Consider the following 22,668-nt stretch of genomic DNA (forward strand, 5'->3'; position numbering starts at 1 on the left):
TCTCTCAAAACTATTTAACAAAGATATCCACTTCTTTGAGTAAAGGCTTGTTCAAGCTATGGACCACCTCAAACCAGGAAAATCCATCTCCCAGCACTAAAGAAACAACTGAGATGTCTTAAGTCACTAAAAACAAGGGCCTACTCTACACACAATCCTGCTCAACTAAAGGTGTGTTCTTAAACTGATTTAGTTAAACCCGGGCAAGTCTGTGTGTAGTCAAGGACAAGGATGTAGAGGAAATGGCACTCCAGGATGAGAGGCTAGACACACATGTTCTCTTTTAAGCTAGAATATAGTGAATTTATGTCTGATGATTTTAGATATATAGTCCTCTCTCCTACAGGCTAGTGCTCAAATGTATTGGGTACTGGTTGGCTATGGAGCATAAACAGCCCTCTTTCACTTTAACTTCTATGCAACACACTTAGGGTTCCCCCATTGCAGTAGTTCTCAACCTACTTACCATTAGTGTGTTATGTGGGCCACATCCAATACTACCTGTATGGCCCTAAGGATGTCACATGGGCCACAGCTCTGTGCTGATTGGGCTGCAGGTTGAGAACCCCTGCCCCATTGCAATCTTTGCATAGTCTGCTAAACCCACACCAAGTATTTAATGCTGCTATACACTTACATTTCCGATAGATTTTTTTTTTAAACACGTCCTAGGAAGACCAGCCTGCCATTTAGGTTAAAAACACTACACACCAAACACTCAGGCTGAGATTTTCAAAATCAGCTAGGGGATACGGACACCAATAGGAACTGGGCATCCAAACCCGTTAGGTGGTTTTGAGAGTCTCAGCCCAAATGTTAGAGTAGGATGAGAAGAGAGTTTATGTTGATACTTTGTAGCATCCCATATTTTAAACAATGAGATGCAGGCTGCTAATAAAACTAATACAGTAATATTACATCCCTTGTTCACTTCAATACCAGTCGTCATGCTATGCCATTATACCACCATGTGGGTCCTAACACTTAGAAGGCCCCATACAACATAAATGCACATTCAAATAATGTTAAGACTGCATCAGCCTGAGACAGGATGAGAGCTACCAAATCATTATAATGTGCCAATTTTACTTCCCACGTCTGGCAGGGTTAAGAGTGGAGTGGCCAGCCTACCTCTCACTCTGCCAAGGCACAAACGGGGATGCAGTGAATGGCAAAACCCCAAAATAAGGAACACAAAGAGACTATTCAGACAGGAAACTTAAAAATGGTGTCTCCTTGAAATGAGGAACATTTGGGAGGAATGGTGGCCAATCTTAACTTGGAATTAACTTTTTGTCCGTCAGATGCTAGTGCAGTAATAGATCTGTCTCTTTAAGGACCAGCAGTTGGAAGGAAATAGGAAACTAAAGTCTGGAGATGGGAGCTTTCCTGACTCTGGAAACCTTCCTTGCTTGTTTATTTAAATACAATGTCAACTGGCTTAATGTGTCCTCTCCCCATATGTGACAACCAACAGACCACACTCCTATTTATCAGCGTGGGCTGAAAATATAACATGTCCCCTGGACACACTTTAAAGAAGCCATTTAGAGAATCTCAGGGAAGCTGGAAAACAGTGCACAAGAAGCATTAATACCTTGAGGTAACAGGCTGCTTCTGGAGTGAGAGACGATAACCCTTTAAATGCTAACACTACAGATGCTGCAACTCTCCTCGCTGATTTTTACTATGATCCTGTAATAAGTTACGAATGTAGGCAAAAGTAGCAAAGTTGCAACATCTGCACTTGAATCTGGCTTACAAAACGGCCAAAAAAAACTCTTCTGTCAGGAGCCAGGCACCAGTTAGCAATAAAATCACATGTAAGCACTACCCAATTGCACCCCATTAGCAGCACTTGCTCATCAGCTAACTGAAGCCTATTTACAACCTATTTATTTCTGGATAGTTGTCTTGGAATCTAAGATGGATACCAAATTTCAGACACCATTCCCTCCCTGCCCCCACAAACGATGCCATCTCTACACAGCCCCGAATGCTTTAAGGGGAATTTCTGTGTATGTGTCTCTGGTTAGCAGCCATATTATGGACAATACCACAAAGTAATTTGCAAAAACTGACTGGTGAACAAGTGTGGCATTCAGGCTGAACGATGTGAATCACCAAGCTTCCCCCATCTCACGTGACGGCAGCAAGGACAGATTCTTGTAAATCTTTTTCTGCCCTACCATCTATTTTTGAGTCAGCAGCTTCCAGGAGCCATTCAGATGAATAAATGCATGAAAACACAGTTCTTTCATTTGATGGAACAGTCCCTTCAAAGTTTCTAAATGCTGGCAACTACGCAGGAATCCCAGCAAAAGCAGCCAAGCTCCACCTCTATTCCAGGAGTTTTAGCTGATGACGTCTGGAGGGCAAGGAGAGGAGTCATGGAAAAGCGAGACTCAGGGTAACATTCATCGGTAGGAAATATGACATTCTACTGGAAAAATACCCTGTAATGAATAGTTTCATTTACCTCTGAGCAGCCACCGTAGCTGCCGCATCCAAAGCAAACTGTCTCATCACGCTCTCCTCTAGGTACTTCTGTTCCCATTTAGTCATGTCGGCTTCCAGGGCAAGAATTCTCTCCTCCTTCTCCCGCAGGAGTTCCATAAGTGCTGTGGCGTTGTACTCCGAGGCGCTGGAAGTCTGAGATGTACCTTGACGCTGATTTTCAAAAGAACAAAACGCATCAGAATAGATTTGGAAGAACCTGTTTTCACATGTGGGATGAGGAGGCCGGATTAGTTATCAGCTTAATGGAGCACTCACTGGGCAGAATTCTATGGCCTGCGTTAGGCAGGAGGTCAGATCAGATGATCGTAATGATACCTTCAAGCTTTAAAATCCATAAATCACCAGCTGGGGCAAATCACCTGAGCTCCACTGAAGCCATTGAAGATATGCAGATTTATCCCAGTTAAGAGAATGTGGCCCATGAATAATTCTTTCATGACACTGACCCAATTAAAATCCCCCCCCCACGCCCGCCCACCCACCACCACTACTATATTATATATATACACACACACACACACACACACACACACAGGGGCAGCTCCAGGCACCAGCGCACCAAGCGCGTGCCTGGGGCAGCAAGCCGTGGGGAGGCAGCCTGCCGGTCACCATGAGGGCGGCAGTCAGGCTGCCTTCGGCGGCGTGCCTGTGGGAGGTTCGCCGGTCCCGCCGTTTCGGCGGTAATTCGGCAGTGGGTATGCCGAAGGCGTGGGACAGACGGACCTCCCGCAGGCATGCCACCAAAAGCCGCCTGACTGCCGTGCTTGGGGTGGCAAAATACATAGAGCCGCCCCTATATATATATATATATATATATTTCTGGAAAGCTGTATCACGTTACTCGGATGTGGTGCCTAAAGCCCATCCACACAGCCAAAATAATAGGGATCCCAATTCCAATATCACTCCGGACTTACACTAATGTAAGTAATGCCTCTAACTTAAATGGAATTACACCAGAGTAAGCAAGATCTGAATCAGGCTAAAGAGTTTAACAATCATTGGTAACGTTGTTGTGCCCACACTGAGTTATGAACAAGCGATGTGGATAAAGCCCAAGCCACATCATAACCAGGTTAAACAAATGCTTTTGCCTCTGTTGAGCAGATTTCCAACACAGCTCCAATCACAAGATGCAGCATGGGATATCATTCACTTATTACGAGAAGGAATATAATTAGTTAGAAAAGCAAGTTTTGTTTATAATGCAAACAATGGCATTATGGCAAATGACCCAATGGCAAAAAGCCACGAGAGGCAAGGGAACTAGAACTAGGAGGAGACAATGTATGAGACCCCTTGTAATTTTTGCAAAATTAATCCCGAGTATTAGAAAAGAGGCTGAGATTAGACATTGTCACATATAAAGTGGGATCACATGCTATACTTGGGAACTGAGGGGGGAAGTAATTAAATTCTAAGAGGAGGTTTGGAACATAGATACATTTATTCCATTTGGAGCCAATAAGCCAAACAGAGGCATACTGGAAAATACAAAAAGATGTTTGATATTTTCTATGCTAAAAGCTCAAAGAATAATATTAAACAGGAAAGTATTATAAGGAGATCTTTTCTTGCAGTGCAAGACCTTGTGCCCAGAAAACTAGTTATGAAAAGCTCATTTATAAGAGAAGGAATCAAGCAGACAATCTAATATGTGTGGCTCAGGATTCAGATTATTTTACATTTTCTGTTTCCTTAAGAGGAACCATGGTTTAAAGCAGAAATCTTGTTACGTCCACTTACAAGTTGTTGGTTTTAAATAACCTTGGAATCTGTACACTTCAAATAATTCTCAAATTATGTCAATTCAATATATTTTCTATACTAGACAGGAAGAATTTTTTATATCTAGAATAACATTTATATCTAGACCCATTATAGAATGTGTTAAATCTGGTCTTTCAAGACAGTTTCATCAATAATATAACTTATTTCTTCCTTCATATACTTATGTTTAAACTTTTTTTTATTAATCCTATCATTAGAGTCAATCACATATATATCATATTATTTCTAGTAAAAAAATTTACCATTTAATTTACTGTCTATTATATCGTGGCATGTTTCAGTCAACTGGATTTTTAACTGTAATCTGAGACAGCCCCCCCGTCCCCAATAAACAGTTAACTGCAAACTATCATATTGTAGTAATTCTTCTCCCTCACTTATGGCACGTCTGCATTTGCATTGTTAGTTCTGTTTTATCTTGTGTTAATTAAAACAATTGTTAATTCTAGAGCAAATGTTTGTTCTAGGGTTTAAACATTTGGTCCTAGTCACATTTAACTCTATGTTGCAGTTAGGGCTGAACACAACTAGGAACAAATGTCTGTATCCTACTTACACCAGAATTTACAATCACATTAGTTCACGTTTGTTAACATGAGTTCAAACAGAACTAAACATTCAAATTCAATTCATACTATCCCCAGAAAAAATGTTTTCCTTTCTTCCCATTGTAAAAATGGGCTCGATACAAATTGTTAGAGCATAGTGTATATTAGCAGTTACAAATTTCCAGCAACAACATTTATGTTATCAGGCTTCAAAAGCCTTCCAAAGAGCGTTCTGTCTTCAGGCCAATGTTTGAGGCTGTGTGAACACATGTGACCACCCAACAAATCTAGACTATATTAGGGGTGCCTTAAAACCTTATTACAAATTAAAATGCAAAGCAGGAGTCATTAAGAGTCCAGAACAATTTCTAGATATATGCCTGCAGCCTCCCAGATGAGGAATCGGCTATTATTTTTAATTTTAAAACTTTGGGATAGATTTAAGGGTTTACTCAATTGAGTGAAACCAATACCAACCTAGCAAGGTAATGGCAACATTTTGCAAAAGAATATTTTTGCTATAGTTCTATATAGAAGAGGGGAAAGATCATGCTCTGCTGCATGCTGTGTGCATGGTTAGACAGGAAAACCTTACAAGAAAGATATTTACATGAAAAACTGCTCAGTGCATGGACTAATCCTGGTTACCTGCTGCATCCGGAGAGACTCCAGTTCTCTCTCCAGGCGAGTTCGGAGCCGGTGCTCCAACTGTTCTCGCTTCTCACAGGCTGCCTGCAGCTGAACCAATGCCTGCTGCATCTTCTCCACCTTCTCGACATAAACCTGCTTCTTTTTCAGCTGAAACAAGGCACGATAATGATCAGAATGTTAGTTCCCACCTGGCTCCACGTTCTTCTTTCCTCTTCTCTCATTCCCAGTCACCGGCTCTATCTAGGTACCCATCTCATTCCCAGTCACAGGCCCTATCTAGATGCCCTCCCCATCCCATTGCCTTAGTATCTGAGCATTCACAAGCATTAACGAATATATCCTCACAACCTCCCCTGTAAGGCAGGAAAGGATTATCTCCATTTTACAGATGGGGATCTGAGGCACAGAGAGGTTAAGTGACTTGCCCAAAGTCACACAGGTGGCTTATGTCAGAGCCAGGAATTACAGCTTGTCAAAAAAATGCAGAAAAAGTTTTGAAAACATGAAAGTTTTTGACCAGCTCTACAAAGAATTACACCCGGAACTCCCGCGCCCCAATCCGAGGCCATAACCATCCGACCATAAAGAGGACAAAAATCACATTATAACTAGGTTAAGGACTTGTATTCTGTCCACACTGCAGACAGAACAGTGCTAGCAACAACTGTGTGTGGTTCTAAGCATTGTTTCTGCGGCCAGAGCGACCTAGGAAGTTCCACTCTATTCTTCTCTCTCACTGCCCCCAAAGACTTATGCTAGCCAAACCACATTAACCTGACCTATCAAACCCATCAGGCTGGGAGACTCACTTATGAAATATTAGGGCCCCAGCAGGGTTAAAACACAATTCAGACTTGTATGATTTTGTAACCTCAATTTGGTGCTATCTACACAACCAAGTCCAATCTGTGTTATCTGGATGATGGTACTACCAGATCACAGCAGACTCCCCCAGCATGGTAGTGTTCACAGTAATGAGATGTTAAAGACTACTTTGGGGAATCACACTATAGACCCATCTACAGTATGAAATCTACCACATTTAAGTATCATACTATAAGCACACCCAAGGGCCGTGCTAGAATATGGTTTGGCCTTTCTCTTATGGAAAGGCCCAAACCATGTGTTAGCCGTGTTAAGGAACCATGGCCCAAATCTGTTTGAAGTGTTTAAACACAGTGGATACTGCAGTCCAAATGAGGCCTACAACACAGCTATAAAGATGGTTGCCAGAGGGGTAAAATACGAACACAATTATTGTTAGCTGGGTTTGGGCTTCAAATGCTGGGCAGGACCCTAAGTTATGACCACCCACTGACTACCCCTGGGAGAATTCTGCGCCACTGCAGCACTGCAGAAAAATGTCCCCTTCTCCCTCGCAGATTCTCTTTGTTTCCTTGCAGAAAATGGTTTCTGTGGGGAAGAAAAGAGAGGCTGCACCACTGCTCACTCACCTCTCCCCCTGGGGGGTTTGGGCATGGGGGGTGGGGGTCCCAGATGCACAGGGGTTGGGCGGATGGGGGAACAACTCCCTGTACAGTGACCCTTCCCCCCACCCATCCACCCCTTTCCTTCTCTGCACCCAGAATCCCACACCGAGTCCCTGTGCATACAGATTCACCCCACCCCACCCCAAATTGCACCACACAGAACCCTGGTACTCTTGAGGGAATTCTGTGCCAAACAATTAAAACATTTTAAAATTCTGCAAAGGTCTGCATATTTTATTTGTCAAAATAACACAATAGAATCACACCATTTTCAATTATTTTGGTAATTTATTTAAAATACTTGTCAGAAAATAATTGAAAATGGTGTGATTCTATTGTGTTATTTTGACAAATAAATATGCAGAATTTTAAAATACCGTGCGCAGAATTTTTAATTTTTGTACAGAATCTTTAATTTTTGGTGCAGAATTCCCTCGGGAGTAACTGACACAATAATGGCTGAAGAAGGCAGTACTCCCTGGGAGAGTCAGAACCCAATTTGCAGGGAACCCTGTGTTGCAAAATTTAGATTCTCTTGATTTCGCCATGTCATCCCTTCAAAAAATTCTCATCATATGCTCCTCAGTCCCTCTGCATAAAGCCACTATAGACAGTGCTTAATTTGTAATGAAAGAGGTGCCAGGGCTCAAGCAATTTTTTTTACTTTAGTAACTGATGTGGCAAGCCCAGAGGTGCCGGGGCTATGAACTGCCAAGCCCAGAGGTGCCGGGGCTCAGCACTGGCACAAATTAACTACTGACTATTGAGAACCCAGTGTGAGTAGGTAGGCTTCAAACAGCAACATCTTATTTTCCACCAGTCCCAAGTCTGGTATCATTTATTCCCAAACTCAGCAGAGACCTAATCTCACAGCATGATGCAGTGCTGCTGCCCTAGGGGATTTTCCAGAGACAGGTATTTTATTATAAAGGTACGATAAATGGTGAGTAACCCAACCAAAGATTTCCCAAACAGGGCAGCTACAGTAAGTTGGTATTTTTACCTCTCGATTGCTCAAGATTTCATATTTATTTGGATCTGGAGATGCAAGAACATTTTAATGCAATTTTACATTAAACTCTTGCTATTGAAAACATTGATTTAAAAAAATGATGATAGGAAGATCGAGCTATTCATCCAACAATCTGAAAGTGCTTTACAAAGATTAAACCAACCCTTTTAATTCCCCAGTAAGGTGGATATTGCTGTGCCCGTTCTACAGTTGAGTTATTGGAGGCTCAGAGCAGTTAACGGACTGCCAAAACTCATATGCAGCGCGTCAGCAGCAGAGCCAAGAACAGAACCCAGGAGTTTCTGGTTCCTAGTCCCTTGTTTTTGCACAGGGGTCACACTTCCTGTACAAATGCAGGGTACAACATGATAAAGTGCTTGGAAAAATGCAAAAAGACAGTAATTCATGCAGGAAAGTTAGCAATGATCGGGATCTCTCTAACTCTCTTATGCATGAAATAAACCAAGGATCTTGGGGCTCCCAATGCTATCCAATGAGTTACTATATTTCCAAAATTGTATAAAGCACAATTTTTTTAAAAAAAGCAGCCGATCACCTGCTAAAAGAAAAAACATTGACTAGTTTTATAATTAAATAAATGCAAGAATGTGTGTGGATTAAGTTTTTGGCCTACAGTCAACAAATACCAAGAGCCCAGCCAAAAAAAAAAAAATTAGGTCACAGAAATTCAACTGAAATGTTCACTTTGAAAATGCTCCCAGCAGCCGAACCTGCAGGTGAAATGTTGTAACACAGGTGATTGCCCAACATAGTAGCACTGCCCGCACATGTTTAACTAATGTACCAAACCTAAAGTACAGGCATGGCTTGTTCAGTGGCTTTTCGTAAAGTCAGATTTATTTTTCTCTAAAAAAAAAAAACAAAAAAAACCCCTGAGTTATCCTTTCCATGTCAAGCAGCATTAGGTACATAAAAAATAAGTTTAAAAGGGGCTTTAGTGCAGAAACACTTTAACTCATCTTTGTTCAAGTAAATTAAAAGACGGGTAAATTTTAACATCCCTTTGGGTACGTCTGCACTGCAAACGAAGCACAGCATGGGAAGGCATACACTTTATAACTTTAATCTAGCTAGCATAGATAAAAATAATACAAAGGTGTGGCAACACTGGTCAGCAGTGGCTAGCAACCTGACTATAGAATCTAGAAATGTAGGGTTGGAAGGGACCTCAAGAAGTCATCAGGTCCAGCCCCTTGCGCTGAGGCAGGACCAAGTACACCTAGACCATCCCTGACGGGTGTTTGTCCAACCTGTTCTTAAAAATCTCCAATGACAGGGATTCCCAAACCTCCCTTGGAAGCCTGTTCCTGATCATAAATATCCTTATAGTTAGAAACTTTTTCCTACTATTTAACCTAAATCTCCCTTGCTGCAGATTAAGCCCATTACTTCTTGTCCTACCTTCAGTGAACATGGAGAATAATTGAGCACAGTCCTCTTTATAAGAGCCCTTAACGTATCTGAAGACTGTTATCAGAGATGGGAAAAATACCACTTCATTGTATAACTTTGCCATACAGAATATACTGTGTGTGGATTGAGTAGAATAATTGTAAGAGGTAACGTGGTATCTTAGAGATACTTCAGGGAAATCAAATTTTCTGACTTCTTCACTACTATGATTATCAGCTTGGAGGAATAAACTGTGAACCTGGATTCATCAGCTGAAGTCTTATTGCAGAAGTTTAGTTCTATTTTATCTTCTGGATGGATTTGTCCTCAATATAAAAAGGCCCAGGAATATTGCAGCCAAGCACAGAGGGATTTTATTAACATAAATCAAGACTATGACTATGTTTTCCTAAGACTGGAATTGGAAACAGCGTTTCTTGAACACTGCCAACATGCTGCAGGCAAAAGAAAAAAAAAGAAAGCAGCAAGCTGAGGCTTGTTCTTTGTTAACTGTCATGGTTTCTGCCCCCCCAAGAAAACAAAACTGGCTGCTCCACGCCGATGACCAGAACAACATCTGCCAGTTGGAGAGAGAGCAGCAGGGGATGCTTCAGTCCTTCTGTAACTGGCCTCTCAGTCAACAGGTGCTCCACTTAGCTCTCTCTTGCTCGTTTATGAAGAGATAGAGAGCAGTATCTGCCTCCCGTTCCTTCCCTTCCAGCAAGGTCTGGAAACTCTGGCGACTAAGCGGCTGCAACTTTGGACCAGTAACACCCGCAAGTCAAGAAGAGCCTGCAGGGAGGCAGTGTACATTCAACATGCCCTTTCCCATCACCAACAGCCTGATGGTTCCAATTTCTGCTCCAAAAACTCCTGGCTTCTAGACTATTTCTTAACATTTTCCCCAAGACCACCGAACTATTTAACTCCCAGATGCAAATTCTAACCAATTTGGATGCTTTGGTTGCTAGCTTCACTCTATTTCTTTGCATTATGATATGAATTTATCCAACATTAAATCCATTTGTTAATCTTTTCTCTTAGCATGGTATCAAATTACGTTTAAATCTTGTGTGCTTCACTGTGATTTATTTGTAAAAAATAGATTGAGAATGATATTTTTTAAACACACAAACATAACAAAATGGCAGATTTTTAAATGATACTGAATGTAATTGGGTAATAAATTAATGTTCACATTACTTATAGTAACTCATCTTCTTGGGGCGTGCTTTGAAGTTGCAAAGTACTCCATCCTATTAATATTCTGACATTAATATAGCACCTTTTAAAATCAAAAGATCCCAAAAGTCTTCAACTATGCTCATGCAGGGCTGGGACGCTGTCAGCTACTGCACAGCATCCCAGAACAACCATGCTGGGGACAGAACATTTTCTACTGTACCTGGTGCAATTCTAACAGCACAGGGCTACATACAGACATACAAATCCTTTGAACTTCACTGCCTGGCTACTTTGCAAAGTTCATTTCCAGATACCTAGGGTGTCGTTTTAATTCTGTCAGACACGTTAACTGTAGCAATGATGTCGAATTTAACTAGTAAAAGAGATGCTGTCATTTTTCCAGGAAAAATTTCAAAACAAGACTCTCCCTTCTAAAATATTCCTCCCAAAGTCCTGTCACACAGTTTTACACAGATGTCTTAAGCGCGACATAATGGGTAATGGGAATAAATTGCACAAAATTAAAATCAGTCATTGAAGTGCCCCCAAAAGGTTCTTTGGTCTCCTGATCAAGCAGTTTGTTCATTCTTCTTTCTTTACTGTGAAGACTGTTTCTGCAGTCAAGAGATTTCTGCAATAAAGAGCAGCAAGACAGGCTAGGGATTCTAAGGCTACATTGTTCAAGAGAGTTCTGGCTGACCTGAGCAGTTCTTTGTTTCCAAGTTAGTCAGAAAGATTTTATTGCTTAAAAATGACTGCACATTGAAATCCATGAACTACAAGGCTCCCAGCAAACGGAAATAAATCCATCTCTCTAAATACACAGGAATGAAATAATTAAACAAATACATTCACTGAGCTGTGGAGAGCAGGAACCAGCTCTTCACAGGGGAACATACTTAAAACACCCACTTCCCAGAACAATGCAGAGAATTCCTTAGCAATTCCAACCACCAGGCTACCTGAGGTCTTCTTCGCCACATGTCCAAAAATCAGTTATAGCAAAGAACAACGTGTTCCCATGTAGATACGGGCAGCTGAATATTATTAGATTGCTCACCAAAAGAGGCTGATTGGTAAAACTCCAAGAGCCAAACAAATACAGTTCATCCATTTTATTAAGCTCTTTAGAGACAAATCCTGCAATATCCTCCAGGGCTCCAGAATCCTTGTAGTTAAACTAATGCCATTCTGTGGGGCAAGACAATGGGGTGCGGAAAGACAGCAGAGGTCACATCCATCCAGTGACGAGCCCAGCTCTGCTGGGGGGTTCAGGTGGAGGGAACAAAGGCAGTCAGGGCAGAAGACCCTTCCCTATACAGGTCCTTAGCTGCAAGGGGAGCACTATGGACACAGAGGCTGCTGCATCTTTCAGGCTGGAGTAGCCTCCATGGAGCAAATTCAGCCCAGGAAGCAATGACAGGAGAAAAGGGGGGAAATTCCTCCCCTTCAAAGAGATGCATAGCTCCAGACGAGTTACTCAGCGAGGATTTTTGGGAGAGGACATCTTGCGTAACCAGCAATGATTCAGAAACCCTCCCAGCCATTATCCTCTTTGTTTTGGATAGCACTATTGCAGCAAATTGGTAACACTTGTCAGCATCTGCCTCCCACCCGCCATTTTTGAGATTGTCAACGTATTTTTTAAATCTATTCCAGTGTGTTTTGATTCTATACTGGGTTTATCCTAAATCTGAATCAGTTCAGATGCAGCTAAAAATGTATTTCCCCACAGGAATTTGCTCACTATTGCCGAAACATACTAAGAAAAGAGGGCAAGCACATTTAACCCGTATATAATGTATATAACTCTCTCTCTGCTGTTGGAATATATTCCTGCAAGATTCCTGTGAACCCTCAGTTTGATTGAATTCAGTTCTAGTAAGACGCCACTGGCCACAGCAAGAGTTCATGCTGAAGCAATTTGGTAATACTATCCTCTTACTAGGGAGTAGGGTTTGCTGCATGGAAGGTCATAATATTGTCTCTCCATTTGTTTGGGTTAAAGCCTCAAAGCCACCTCTGGAAAATTACTAACAGGCAGAAACAGAGTTGGAAATGCAGCAGTAAAAAAGCCATTTCTGCATCATTACAGAACGACGGGTCATTAAAGACGTGCACACACTACTTGGTGGGGGCGGAAATGTAAAAGCATCTTTCTCTTCTCCCATGGCCATACACACATGCATGAACAATGTTTGCAAATAAAGTATTTCCTTTAAAAGTGATTGTTATGAATGACATCTCGGATACAGCATGTAAGATATAGTAGACACCATTAAGAAGTGCTTGCATCTGAAGAAGTGAGGTTCTTACCCACGAAAGCTTATGCTCCCAATTCTTCTGTTAGTCTCAAAGGTGCCACAGGACCCTCTGTTGCTCATTAAGAAGTCAACATTTCAACAGCTGCCCACAGATAAACCTCGCAGTGTAACCAGAAATATCACATTATTCCCTTACACTGCAGATAAACCAGAAAAAAATGGGCTACCTTAGCTCTGGTAGCTGGTTTATGTTCACATTTTATGGCTGTAATGTCTTAGGTCTTCTAGAAGCTTCCTTTGCAAAGAATATTTCCTTCAAAATTTGTTTCCAGGGTTTTTCCCAATGTGCTTTATACATGTGGGAGGAGGTCGTTTTCCTTTACATTGTGAGTTGTGCATGTGTTATCTACTAATCTGTACTTTTAGTGGCAATTGCTTTACTTTGGGACTGTTGTTCCTGGAATGCTCGGGCTCTGTACCGTGGTGGCACCGAGAGGATGAAAGTTATACTCAGATAAAGTTGCATTTTGGGGAAAATGTGGCAGCCTGGTTGAAGTTTGGCCCTCCATCAAGAAGATGTTAAGAGTCGATTGGCTCAAGGAGAAATTGAGTTTAAAATCGTCTTTTTAAAATAAGACTTCTAAAAGCAGTGCTGATGACCCTTTCCTCCATTAGCACCAGCTGTGGTTGGGTACTGCACTAGGCACCTATGACAAATTCCTGATGCCATACTGGAAGCCGGGTACTCAGAGTCAATGGGTCTGGTCAGTATGGCCAGTTCTGTAGATTCTGCAACTCTGTTAACATTAACTTCGCCAGATTAGTATGTGCTACCTACAGGCCCAGTGTCTTGCCCACTGTAGACTCTTAAAACCTGTTAGTTAGCATGTAACCCAACACATGCTAACATTGCAATTTTAAATCCTAGTCCAGACAAGACCTATATTGGAACAAATCCTAGACCCCTAGCATCTTCCTGCATGCTGTACACCAAGACCACTCAAACCTTTGCAATGCAATTGAGGACAGAATTGCAATCCATGCTCCAAAACTACTGAATCCTACAACAGGGGCTGAAGAAAAGTCTGCTTTAGTGGCCAGGAGTATTAAGTCCATAGTACACAATTAACCAGTTGGGATTGCAAGATATTTTACAGCCAGAGTGTATTTTAGTTCTGGTATATAGAATTCATGTAAACTATGTTTTAGTTATATAGACAATCAGGGTTTTTAACTGAGGAGGAAAAGGCTAAATATTGCCCTAGAAATGGATTTGGTATGACATTGTCATCATTCAACTGTTACCGTGAAGCTGTGGCACTTAGTAATGAGGCCTAAAGTAAAAGGGAGAAGGAAACTGACTAGAAATATATTACCTACTTTATATAAAAATGTTGCCCCTATATAATGCAGCATACATGAAGCCAACCCATGCTAATGCTAAAATACTTGCACTTCAATAGCACCTTTTAACTTAAAGAGCTTTAAACCACTCAAGCCCACAACACTTCTATGAGATGGGCAAGTGCTACACCCTACTTTGCTCAGATGAGAAATCGATGCTATAGGGGAAATTTAAGTACTTGGCCCAAGGTCACACACAGTCAGTGGCACAGCCAGCAGCAGAACCCAGGAGTCCAGGCGCCTGCTCCAATTGCCAGACCAAATTGTCTCCCTGTCTGACCTACACTGTGCATTCCTGCCATGCTAGAAAAAATAATACAGCATAGCAATGGTTAACAATGATTAACAATTCCCTCAGCAACCTCTCAGATAGTCTAGTTTCTTTTGCTTGAATCAGTAACAGGCATATGCCAGCTATTCTGCAGCCAGCCCATTCTTCTTTAAATTCAACGTCTCAATTTTTCCCATGATCCCAGAGGCAGCCACCAAAATAGCTGTCCTCTTGATCAGCCTGAGCCAACATGGGGAAGAAGATTCATTGGCCTGGATTGTTGGCATTAGTGCCAGCCATTTCCTTAACTACATTAAGTAAATTTTCTCCTTAATGAGACTGCCATGGCCACAGGAAAACACAGAGGTTCTTTGATCGGGAGTTTAACAAGAGTTTACTAATTTGCACCTACAGCCTAAACAAGACACATTTTGCTACAAACTATAAGCCAGGTTTCCAAAGAGCTCAGCTCCCATTCAGGCACCTCAATGAAGAGGACAGAATTGCAAGTGTTCTGCACCCAGCAGCTCCCACTGAGAACCAGTGGGAGCTGAACTCATCTCAAAACGTGCCCTCGTGAGTCAATTGGTCTTCTCTTACCACTGATTGCTAGGCAGAAGTCCCCACTGAAATCAATGAGGTACGATATGAGGCGACAACGGCACGATGTGGTCCTAATATAACAAGATTTCTCCCAGATATATTGAGTAGTAACATTTTATTTTTAAATGCACATTAAATAAAAGCATAGTCCTTAACTCCCAATGAGTAGTTATAAATACCTAAGATAAACACACAGAAAGATGGGGTTCTCTTTTTTCTCCTTGGGTTACTGATCTTGTTATATACATGCCCCTGGCCTACTGCGTGTTGAGAAACATAAGTGCCGGGCGTCTAGTCAGGCCTGCGTCTCATACATAGCAGTGCAGAGCTACCGCTGGCTCAGTTGTAGGGGAGCATCAGGAGGAGGGAAAGCCACAGTTCACATTACAGCTTCAAGCTGCTACTCAGCTCCTCCCTCAAGATCTTACCAAGGCCCTCTAGTAAAGGGAGGACAATTAAACCCTCATTATTTCTGAAGTGGAAAAAAAATATGGACGATAAACACCACCTGAAATCATTTTTAAAGCACAGATAAGCAGTTAAGGGCAAACATTATATGATACACACAGACATATACTGGGTACCTGTAGACATATTTGCTTTGAGTTCCCTTTAAGTATCCATGATCATACCCCTACTATTGCTCAGAAATAAACCAACCTCATCTAATTTTAATTTCAATTGCACCTTATATTTTAAACTTTTATTTAAAGAAACATTTAATCTACTATTAACAGTGCAGGAAAATACTCTGTGAGCGTCCCTTTCTCCTTCTCTAGCAGCCTCCACAATGTGTTTGGAGAACTCCAAGGAGGCTGCTTTCTCAGTATTACTAGTACTTATATAACCCTTTCACCTGCCACCAAGATCTTAGAATACAGAATATTAATTAAGACTCAGAACATTCCGATGAAGTAGGCAAGTAGTTTTATCCCCAGGTTTTAGAAGAGGAATATACAGGCTCAGAAAGTTAGGTGACTCGCCTAAGTCTGTGAGTCAGTAACAGAGCTGAGAAAAGAATCTCTTCATCCTGATTGCAAATCAAATTTTTAAGTTCAGCGGCACATAGTTTCTAGCTCTGATATAAACTAGAATAAATTCTGTTTTTTAAAAGGATCTGATAGATATCAGACAGGATGAGAATCTGCTGAGTAGGAAGCCCAAGAGGAAGAAGAAGAAAAAAACACCACACAATACAGGATGCAACAACTGAAATACACACATATACACACAGCATCCCTCAGGCCTTAAACCAGGGCCACTGCCAAGTGTTAACATAACTAACTCCACCCTCTTCTGCAGCACTAATTTGGAAATTCCTGACAATTATGGGGACTGCCTATTCGGGTAAGGCACGCAGGAATCAAAGAAATCATTGACAAATTGTTCAGATATCTTGGTCACTGGATACCACTAAATCATAGCCTGACATTTAGAGTCCTTTTCAAATTGTTACTCTGAGCACTGAACTGTTTCCTGTGCCTGCTTTTGGAAACTTACTGAAAGAGCAGAACAAGGATTTGAGAAGCCCTCACAGTTTAGTGCCAATGAGGCAACAAATCCTTCATGATCCTAAGTATTTTAATGAAAAGTGATTTGGGAGACCTGGAAAGAGTGGTCATTTTTTCTCCATTCTCCCCATGCCTCCATTAACGAGTGCAACCCTGACAGTTAATTTCTGCTCACTCGCTGAGAAGCGTCCGTATTCATCTGCAACAGGAAAGGTGGCACTTCCTGTGGGCCCTAGATTCAAGCAACAGCTGGATAAAAACCACCATAAACCTTTGTATAGACTAAACTATAGTGCATTTGACCTGAAAACAGGGATCATTAAGTATATCCCATGTTTTATTTAAAAACATAAGTCTATTGGCAGAATATTTATAAGACCGCAGCATACCACAAATCTCTTACTAGTACAAGATGGCTTTTTAGAAATACAACATGTGGATGTTTATATATTACTAATCTGCAGGAATTCAGATGCCACAATGATGGAAGCAGTGTCAGAATCTAAACAGGGGCTCAAACCTGCAAAGACTGTACATACACATGCTTAAAGTTAAGCATGTGCTGAAGTGCTTTGCTGGATCAGGGCCAAAGCGCTACACCCATTGCAGGATCGAGTCCTAGAATAATCTGCATCATCAAACTGCATCATCTCTCATTTTAAAAGCCTACACCTGACAACTCTTTACTCTCCTGAGCATTCACAAGGCCCAATTCAGCCTGGGCATAAGCTGCTGAAGCTCTTCTGAAGTCAATGGAGTTGTGTCAGCTACAACCAGGGCTGAATTTGCCTCTTGGTCTTTAACAACCTCTCAGTCCTCCAGCCTCCTCCAGCTTCACAAAGTCCACACCCCCTCTCAGGCCCACTTCCCCTGGTATCTTGAGGAGCAAAGCCAAGTCTCTCACACAGCTGTGCACCGCACTATACCTGGGGCAGCTCAAATATTCTGCAGCATTAGTGTGACATTGGGCTGGTGAAAGATGCTAAAGGTCAACAGTCCCTGAGCCTGAATTCCTCTGCTTATCTCCAGGACAGGCAGCAGCAGGGCCAGCTTCCCCCACACAGGCAATTCAACCCTAATGTGCAAGAACCCCTCATATGTTCAAAGAGGAGCTCATAATCCATATCCATTCAATCCTTAACCTCTCTAATTCGGTGTAAAACTGAAGTTCCATTTCTCCAAATGACTCCTCATCCAACGCTCTCTCTCTGCCCTCTTCTCCTCCCACAACTCTAGAATTTGCCAAAGTCTTTCCCCAGACATCCCACTTTGATTGCTTCAACTACTTGCATCTTCATACCTTCTGTCTCAGACATGTCAATCCTCTCCTTTAAGAAGAATCTGAAAACCCTCCCATTCCACTGCAATAACCATGTAGCACGTGCATGGCTCCTGTTTATATTGTACTTTAGTCTGTAGTTCCTCAGGATAGGGATTCTTTTGGCTGGCGCGCACACACAAATGACAAGGGGATGCACACCAACCAAGCAGCACTGTATAAATGGGATCGTAATAGTCTGCAAAGATTGTCATTTGCCAACCATCATGGGGGGTTTTATGACACGGATGTGTTTCCACTGGGAAACAGAATGTCGATTCTTTGTTTATTAAAAAGAAATTGTTAATTCAAATTATGCTTTTAAAACTGTTTTCCTTTATTAGCTACTCTTCAACTCCACCCAGTTTAATGTGAGTAAGGAATACAAAGTGATCATTGTAGCTCTGTACCAGAACACCATCATAGCGTTAGTGGACAACGGGGTGAACGGAGTTTATTCACAAGTATTTAAAAGTCAGTCCTGACCTGAGTTCCCCCAAAATTCTGGGGCTGTTTGGATTTGAGATTTCAGTTCAAGCCCATCTTTATCATCATTTAAAAAAGGAAGAAAATGAAATGTTGCTGCTCAAAGGATGAAAGCCCTTAAAGGAATTACAGGCTTATGACTTATACACTCTGTTTTTGCACCAATTTAATTAACCGACACAAGCTGAACAGATACAGCTTTAAAGATAGCAGATTTCCTACCCAGTTTGTAAAAGGCAAACCACTGCAACATTCTCTTTTGTTAACACGTACCTGGAGCTACCCCCATTTCTCTCTACCAGTGACCTTACCTCTTCCTCCAGTTTCACCACTTTGGCCTGAGCATTGTTTAAGGCCTGATCCCGGATCTCAATGTGCCTTCGCTGATCCTCACTGGTGGAGCGTGCAGCAGCTAGTTCCATTTCCAGTTTCTCCTTCTCCCTCTGTGTTTCTTTATCTATAGAAATAAAGTGGGAAAAGTAAAATGGAGGGAGCTTTCCTTGACAGACGTCTAGGAGTGGGGCATTCCCCTAAATTCTACCAGTGATCAAGAAGGAAAGGGTCTTTGCTGACAGCTGCTTGCTCTCCAAAGAAGGGAAAGGGCAGACATCTCTCTATATACAGAGGGACAGAAATAATGGATTGCCGAGAAAAATATGTTAAATTAGGTCATTTATTTTATCCTGATTAGATAGATGGCTAAGAGGACAGAGCACCTTTTATCTCTAGCTCACTGGTTTAAAATCAGAAAACAAGCTAACCTGGTAACATCACTGCTTGCTGGCTGGGTGATGGCAGGGGTGCAAAGGGGAGCTGTCCGGCTTAGGGCCATAATGTAACCTTTGCTTTTGTGACTCCCTATTCTGTGATGAGCACATTTTTAAATTAATCTGTAAATACAGAAATATAAATAAATACCATGGCAGCTCGCTGACCTCAGTTCAGTTCCTGACGGGCAAGAGTCTTCACTACTGAAGTACCACCCCAGGAGCCCCCTTTGCTGGCATTTTTAGAGGGGCTAGGAAATGAATGAGCAATGAAAGCTCATCTCTTCTCTGTCGCCCTTAAAAGTGACACCCCAGGTGGGGACTGGGGCACTGTCACTGGTCCAATTGTACCCGTGCTTTGGTTACATAAGGAATTCGCCCTCTAAGGCATCACCTGGCACCATTTGCCAGCACTGTATGCCCTTGCCAGTTGTTTACATTGGATGAAGAACTGATGCTTGATACAGGAATTACTGGGTGAGGTTCTAGGCCTGTGTTGCACAGGAGGTCAGACTAGAAGATCATAATGGTCCTTTCTGGCCTTAAAATCTATTGAATTGTTTGGATTTCGTATTTAACATTGCTATTTGATGGTTTCTCATCTCTTGATGCAGGGATTAGTTGGCTCAGATAACACTGCTAGCGATGAGGCACACAGACTGCAAGCTTGGACTTCAGGTTTTTAAATCTTTTCCGGAAGCAGATTCACTTGGGCTATTGGTATAATTTTACATGTTTGCTTCCTCTGCCCTCTCAAGTGTTTATTTCAGTCCCGACTGTATTTCCCTTCAATTCTAACCTCATCAGGTCCAATTCATACTGTGAGAATCCAAGCCATGCTACTGGTGTCTCAGCTGGACAATGGGTGGTGTGCAGATTTACACACCCCCACAAATGCCAGAAGCAAACGCACACATTGTCATCCTACCATGGAAACAGCCAAGTCAAGACAAGATCGACTGGAATCTACTCCATGCCCATTGACTGCTCCAGTTAGGTGGCCATCCGTCAAGAGCTGAACTTCACGAATGCCTCAGAATCCATGCAGTTACACAGCATGTTCACTCACAGAAGAAGTAAACAGGACAAAATCAGGGACAGGGAAAATATAATGCAAGTGTGTAAAGCAAACCTATAAATGAGCAAAGCAAGAGAGCTGAGCGGCCGTGCTTTCTGCAGAGTCACTGAAGTCCTCAGCAGAAGCCAATTACTTGCACGGGTAACATTAATTCAACTTCAGAATGCACCCCTGCAGCAATCTACATTTGGCATTGAGGACACCAGAGAAACGGCATTCCAAAAACTAATATCTCATGCAAAGGAATGAGGACAAGCGGTGGAAGTTTTTGAAAAACAGATGCCAGACCTTAGCTGTTAGTATAGACAGTGTGTGGTGTACACCAGCGTATAAATATATCTACAGGCGCAGAGCGGTTTCCATTCTTCCACCAGAAAAGAGCCACGTGTGGAGTGTTAGCAGCATAGAGCGGCTACAAACTCCCTTCTGTGAGGGGACCAGAGCAGCCCAAAAAATGGTTGCTGTGGCAGGGAGGGGGCATGACCAGGGCAGCCAAGAAGAAGCATGCCAATGCAGCACATTCCCCATGGGGGCAGCCTCTGAAGTGGGGCTGTTATGGAGCCCTCATCGCAACCTTAAGCTGGTTTCTGCTGGCAGAAACACGTGGGACAATAGGTGGCAGCAACACCACCTGCCCTTCCGTAGGTGATTCTTTCCTACAGCCCAAGGATCACATCAGCTGGTACTGCAGGTTTAAATCACAGCCTGGAGGACTGTAACCTACAGATTCACACATACAGGGCCCAGTTCTGCTCCCAAAGTCAATGGCAGTTTCGCTACTGACTTCAGTGAGAACAGGATCCAGCCTGTATAATTTATGCAGACAGACATCTCACATGATGCTATGGTGCTCCTCTATATATCAAGCAATACAACACAGCATTTCTCTCCTCTGTACTTTTATCTCAACATCTATTAATCCAGTTTAAAAAAACAAACTAAACTAATCTCATAACTAAGTAGACTTCCCAATACCATCTTCAGGGATTTACATGGACAGCTAAGCCCTGTGACTTCAAAGCCACATACTCACAATATGAATGGCTAAGTGAACAGAGGTAGATTCAGGACAGCACAAGGGAGGGATTTCAGCACTACAAAGAAGGAGAAGCGGAGTGTATTGCACCACAGCAAATCCTCTTTATTTTGCAATTTTATCTCTCCCTCTCTCTTTTTTTAAGCACATTACATAACACAACTGGAAAGAAGCAAGCATTGTCAGAAGGGTGGAGTGCACCATGGAATTAGGAGGAAAGTTGACTCACTGCCATAAGCCTCAAGATATTTCAGTACGGGGAAAGGCAAAATTTCACACCTGGAATTTTGGTTTGCCCTGTGATGGATCCACTGCTCTGGACATAAGTCATGACCCTTGGGTATCTCTGCCCAGCCCAGCAGAATAGAGGCAGAGCTCCTCCTTTTTATTCTTTTAGACTGAAAGTTCTCCCCGCCAGCATCTTTGCTAAACTGATCATGCCAATGAGCGACTGTCTGGGAAATAGCTGGGATATCCACAGCCCTGGATCTCAACTTAGCTCCTCGTCTGCCCTCACCTCCTTCCAAGCCCTTGCCCATGTGAGGTATCAGAATTCCACCCTACGCATGGAAGCACACTGATGTTAAGCCCCTCACCACCCAGTGATAGGATTTACCCTGTAAGCAGGTTGCTTTGTGTTTGTAGGTTAGCAGATGTATTTTATGTGCTGACAGAAGGAGAAACCTGAATTCAACTTCTTCTTGCACTGGTAGTTTCAGAGACTCTCTAATGTGCCCTACATCACAGTAATATCTGAGTGCGTGACAAGACAGACCGATAAGGAGTACACGACACCGCCTGAGTGCAGGATTTTTCACAGCCTGAATGGCACATTTTTCCTAGACCACAGTAAACCTCTGACTCACTTTGGGCAAAGAGCTGAGAGATGGTTTTCCGATTGTCCTCAGATCCCTCAAATTCCTTCTCAGCAAGCTGCTTGTTGGCCGTCTCCATACGCTCTGCAGAATTTTTTTTTTTGAAGAGGAGAAACAACAAGAGAATGAAAAACTTTCAGAAATGCTCTTAAAATCACTAAGCGAGTTGCATCTACTCTGGACATGTGTAAAAACAAGTTCTAGGCAAAGGACCCCTGGTTCTAAACAATGTGAAACAAAAGCTGGATCAGAAACTGAAGGGGCAGTTGCTTTTGCAACACGTACTGATGCTGTTTAAATATTTCTAGCTACAACACTCTTGGGGAATATTTTAGAGAATTCAATGGGGGATGAAGCGAACAGAATTCTACAGAAATTACTTTAAAAATCTATGTTGCACTGCAGTGTTGTTGTAGCTATGTTGGTCCCAGGATATTAGAGAGAC

The 22,668-nt window shown here is 42.3% G+C and overlaps 1 protein-coding gene across 3 annotated transcripts in view; it reads right to left on the reverse strand.

Annotated features, from left to right (window-relative positions):
* Nucleotides 1-22,668, reverse strand: part of AMOT (angiomotin) — an 88,425-nt gene that overhangs the window by 7,674 nt on the left and 58,083 nt on the right. For all 3 annotated transcript variants that reach the window (XM_054039509.1, XM_054039508.1, XM_054039507.1), the window contains exons 6-9: nucleotides 22,215-22,307; nucleotides 18,779-18,924; nucleotides 5,508-5,657; nucleotides 2,480-2,670 (exon numbers count right to left, since the gene is read on the reverse strand). In XM_054039509.1, coding sequence (XP_053895484.1) covers nucleotides 2,480-2,670; nucleotides 5,508-5,657; nucleotides 18,779-18,924; nucleotides 22,215-22,307 — 580 coding nt within the window. The remainder of the gene's footprint in view (nucleotides 1-2,479; nucleotides 2,671-5,507; nucleotides 5,658-18,778; nucleotides 18,925-22,214; nucleotides 22,308-22,668) is intronic.

The sequence above is a fragment of the Malaclemys terrapin genome, chromosome 9, assembly GCF_027887155.1.
Source record: "Malaclemys terrapin pileata isolate rMalTer1 chromosome 9, rMalTer1.hap1, whole genome shotgun sequence".
NCBI classification, from domain to species: Eukaryota; Metazoa; Chordata; order Testudines; family Emydidae; genus Malaclemys; species Malaclemys terrapin.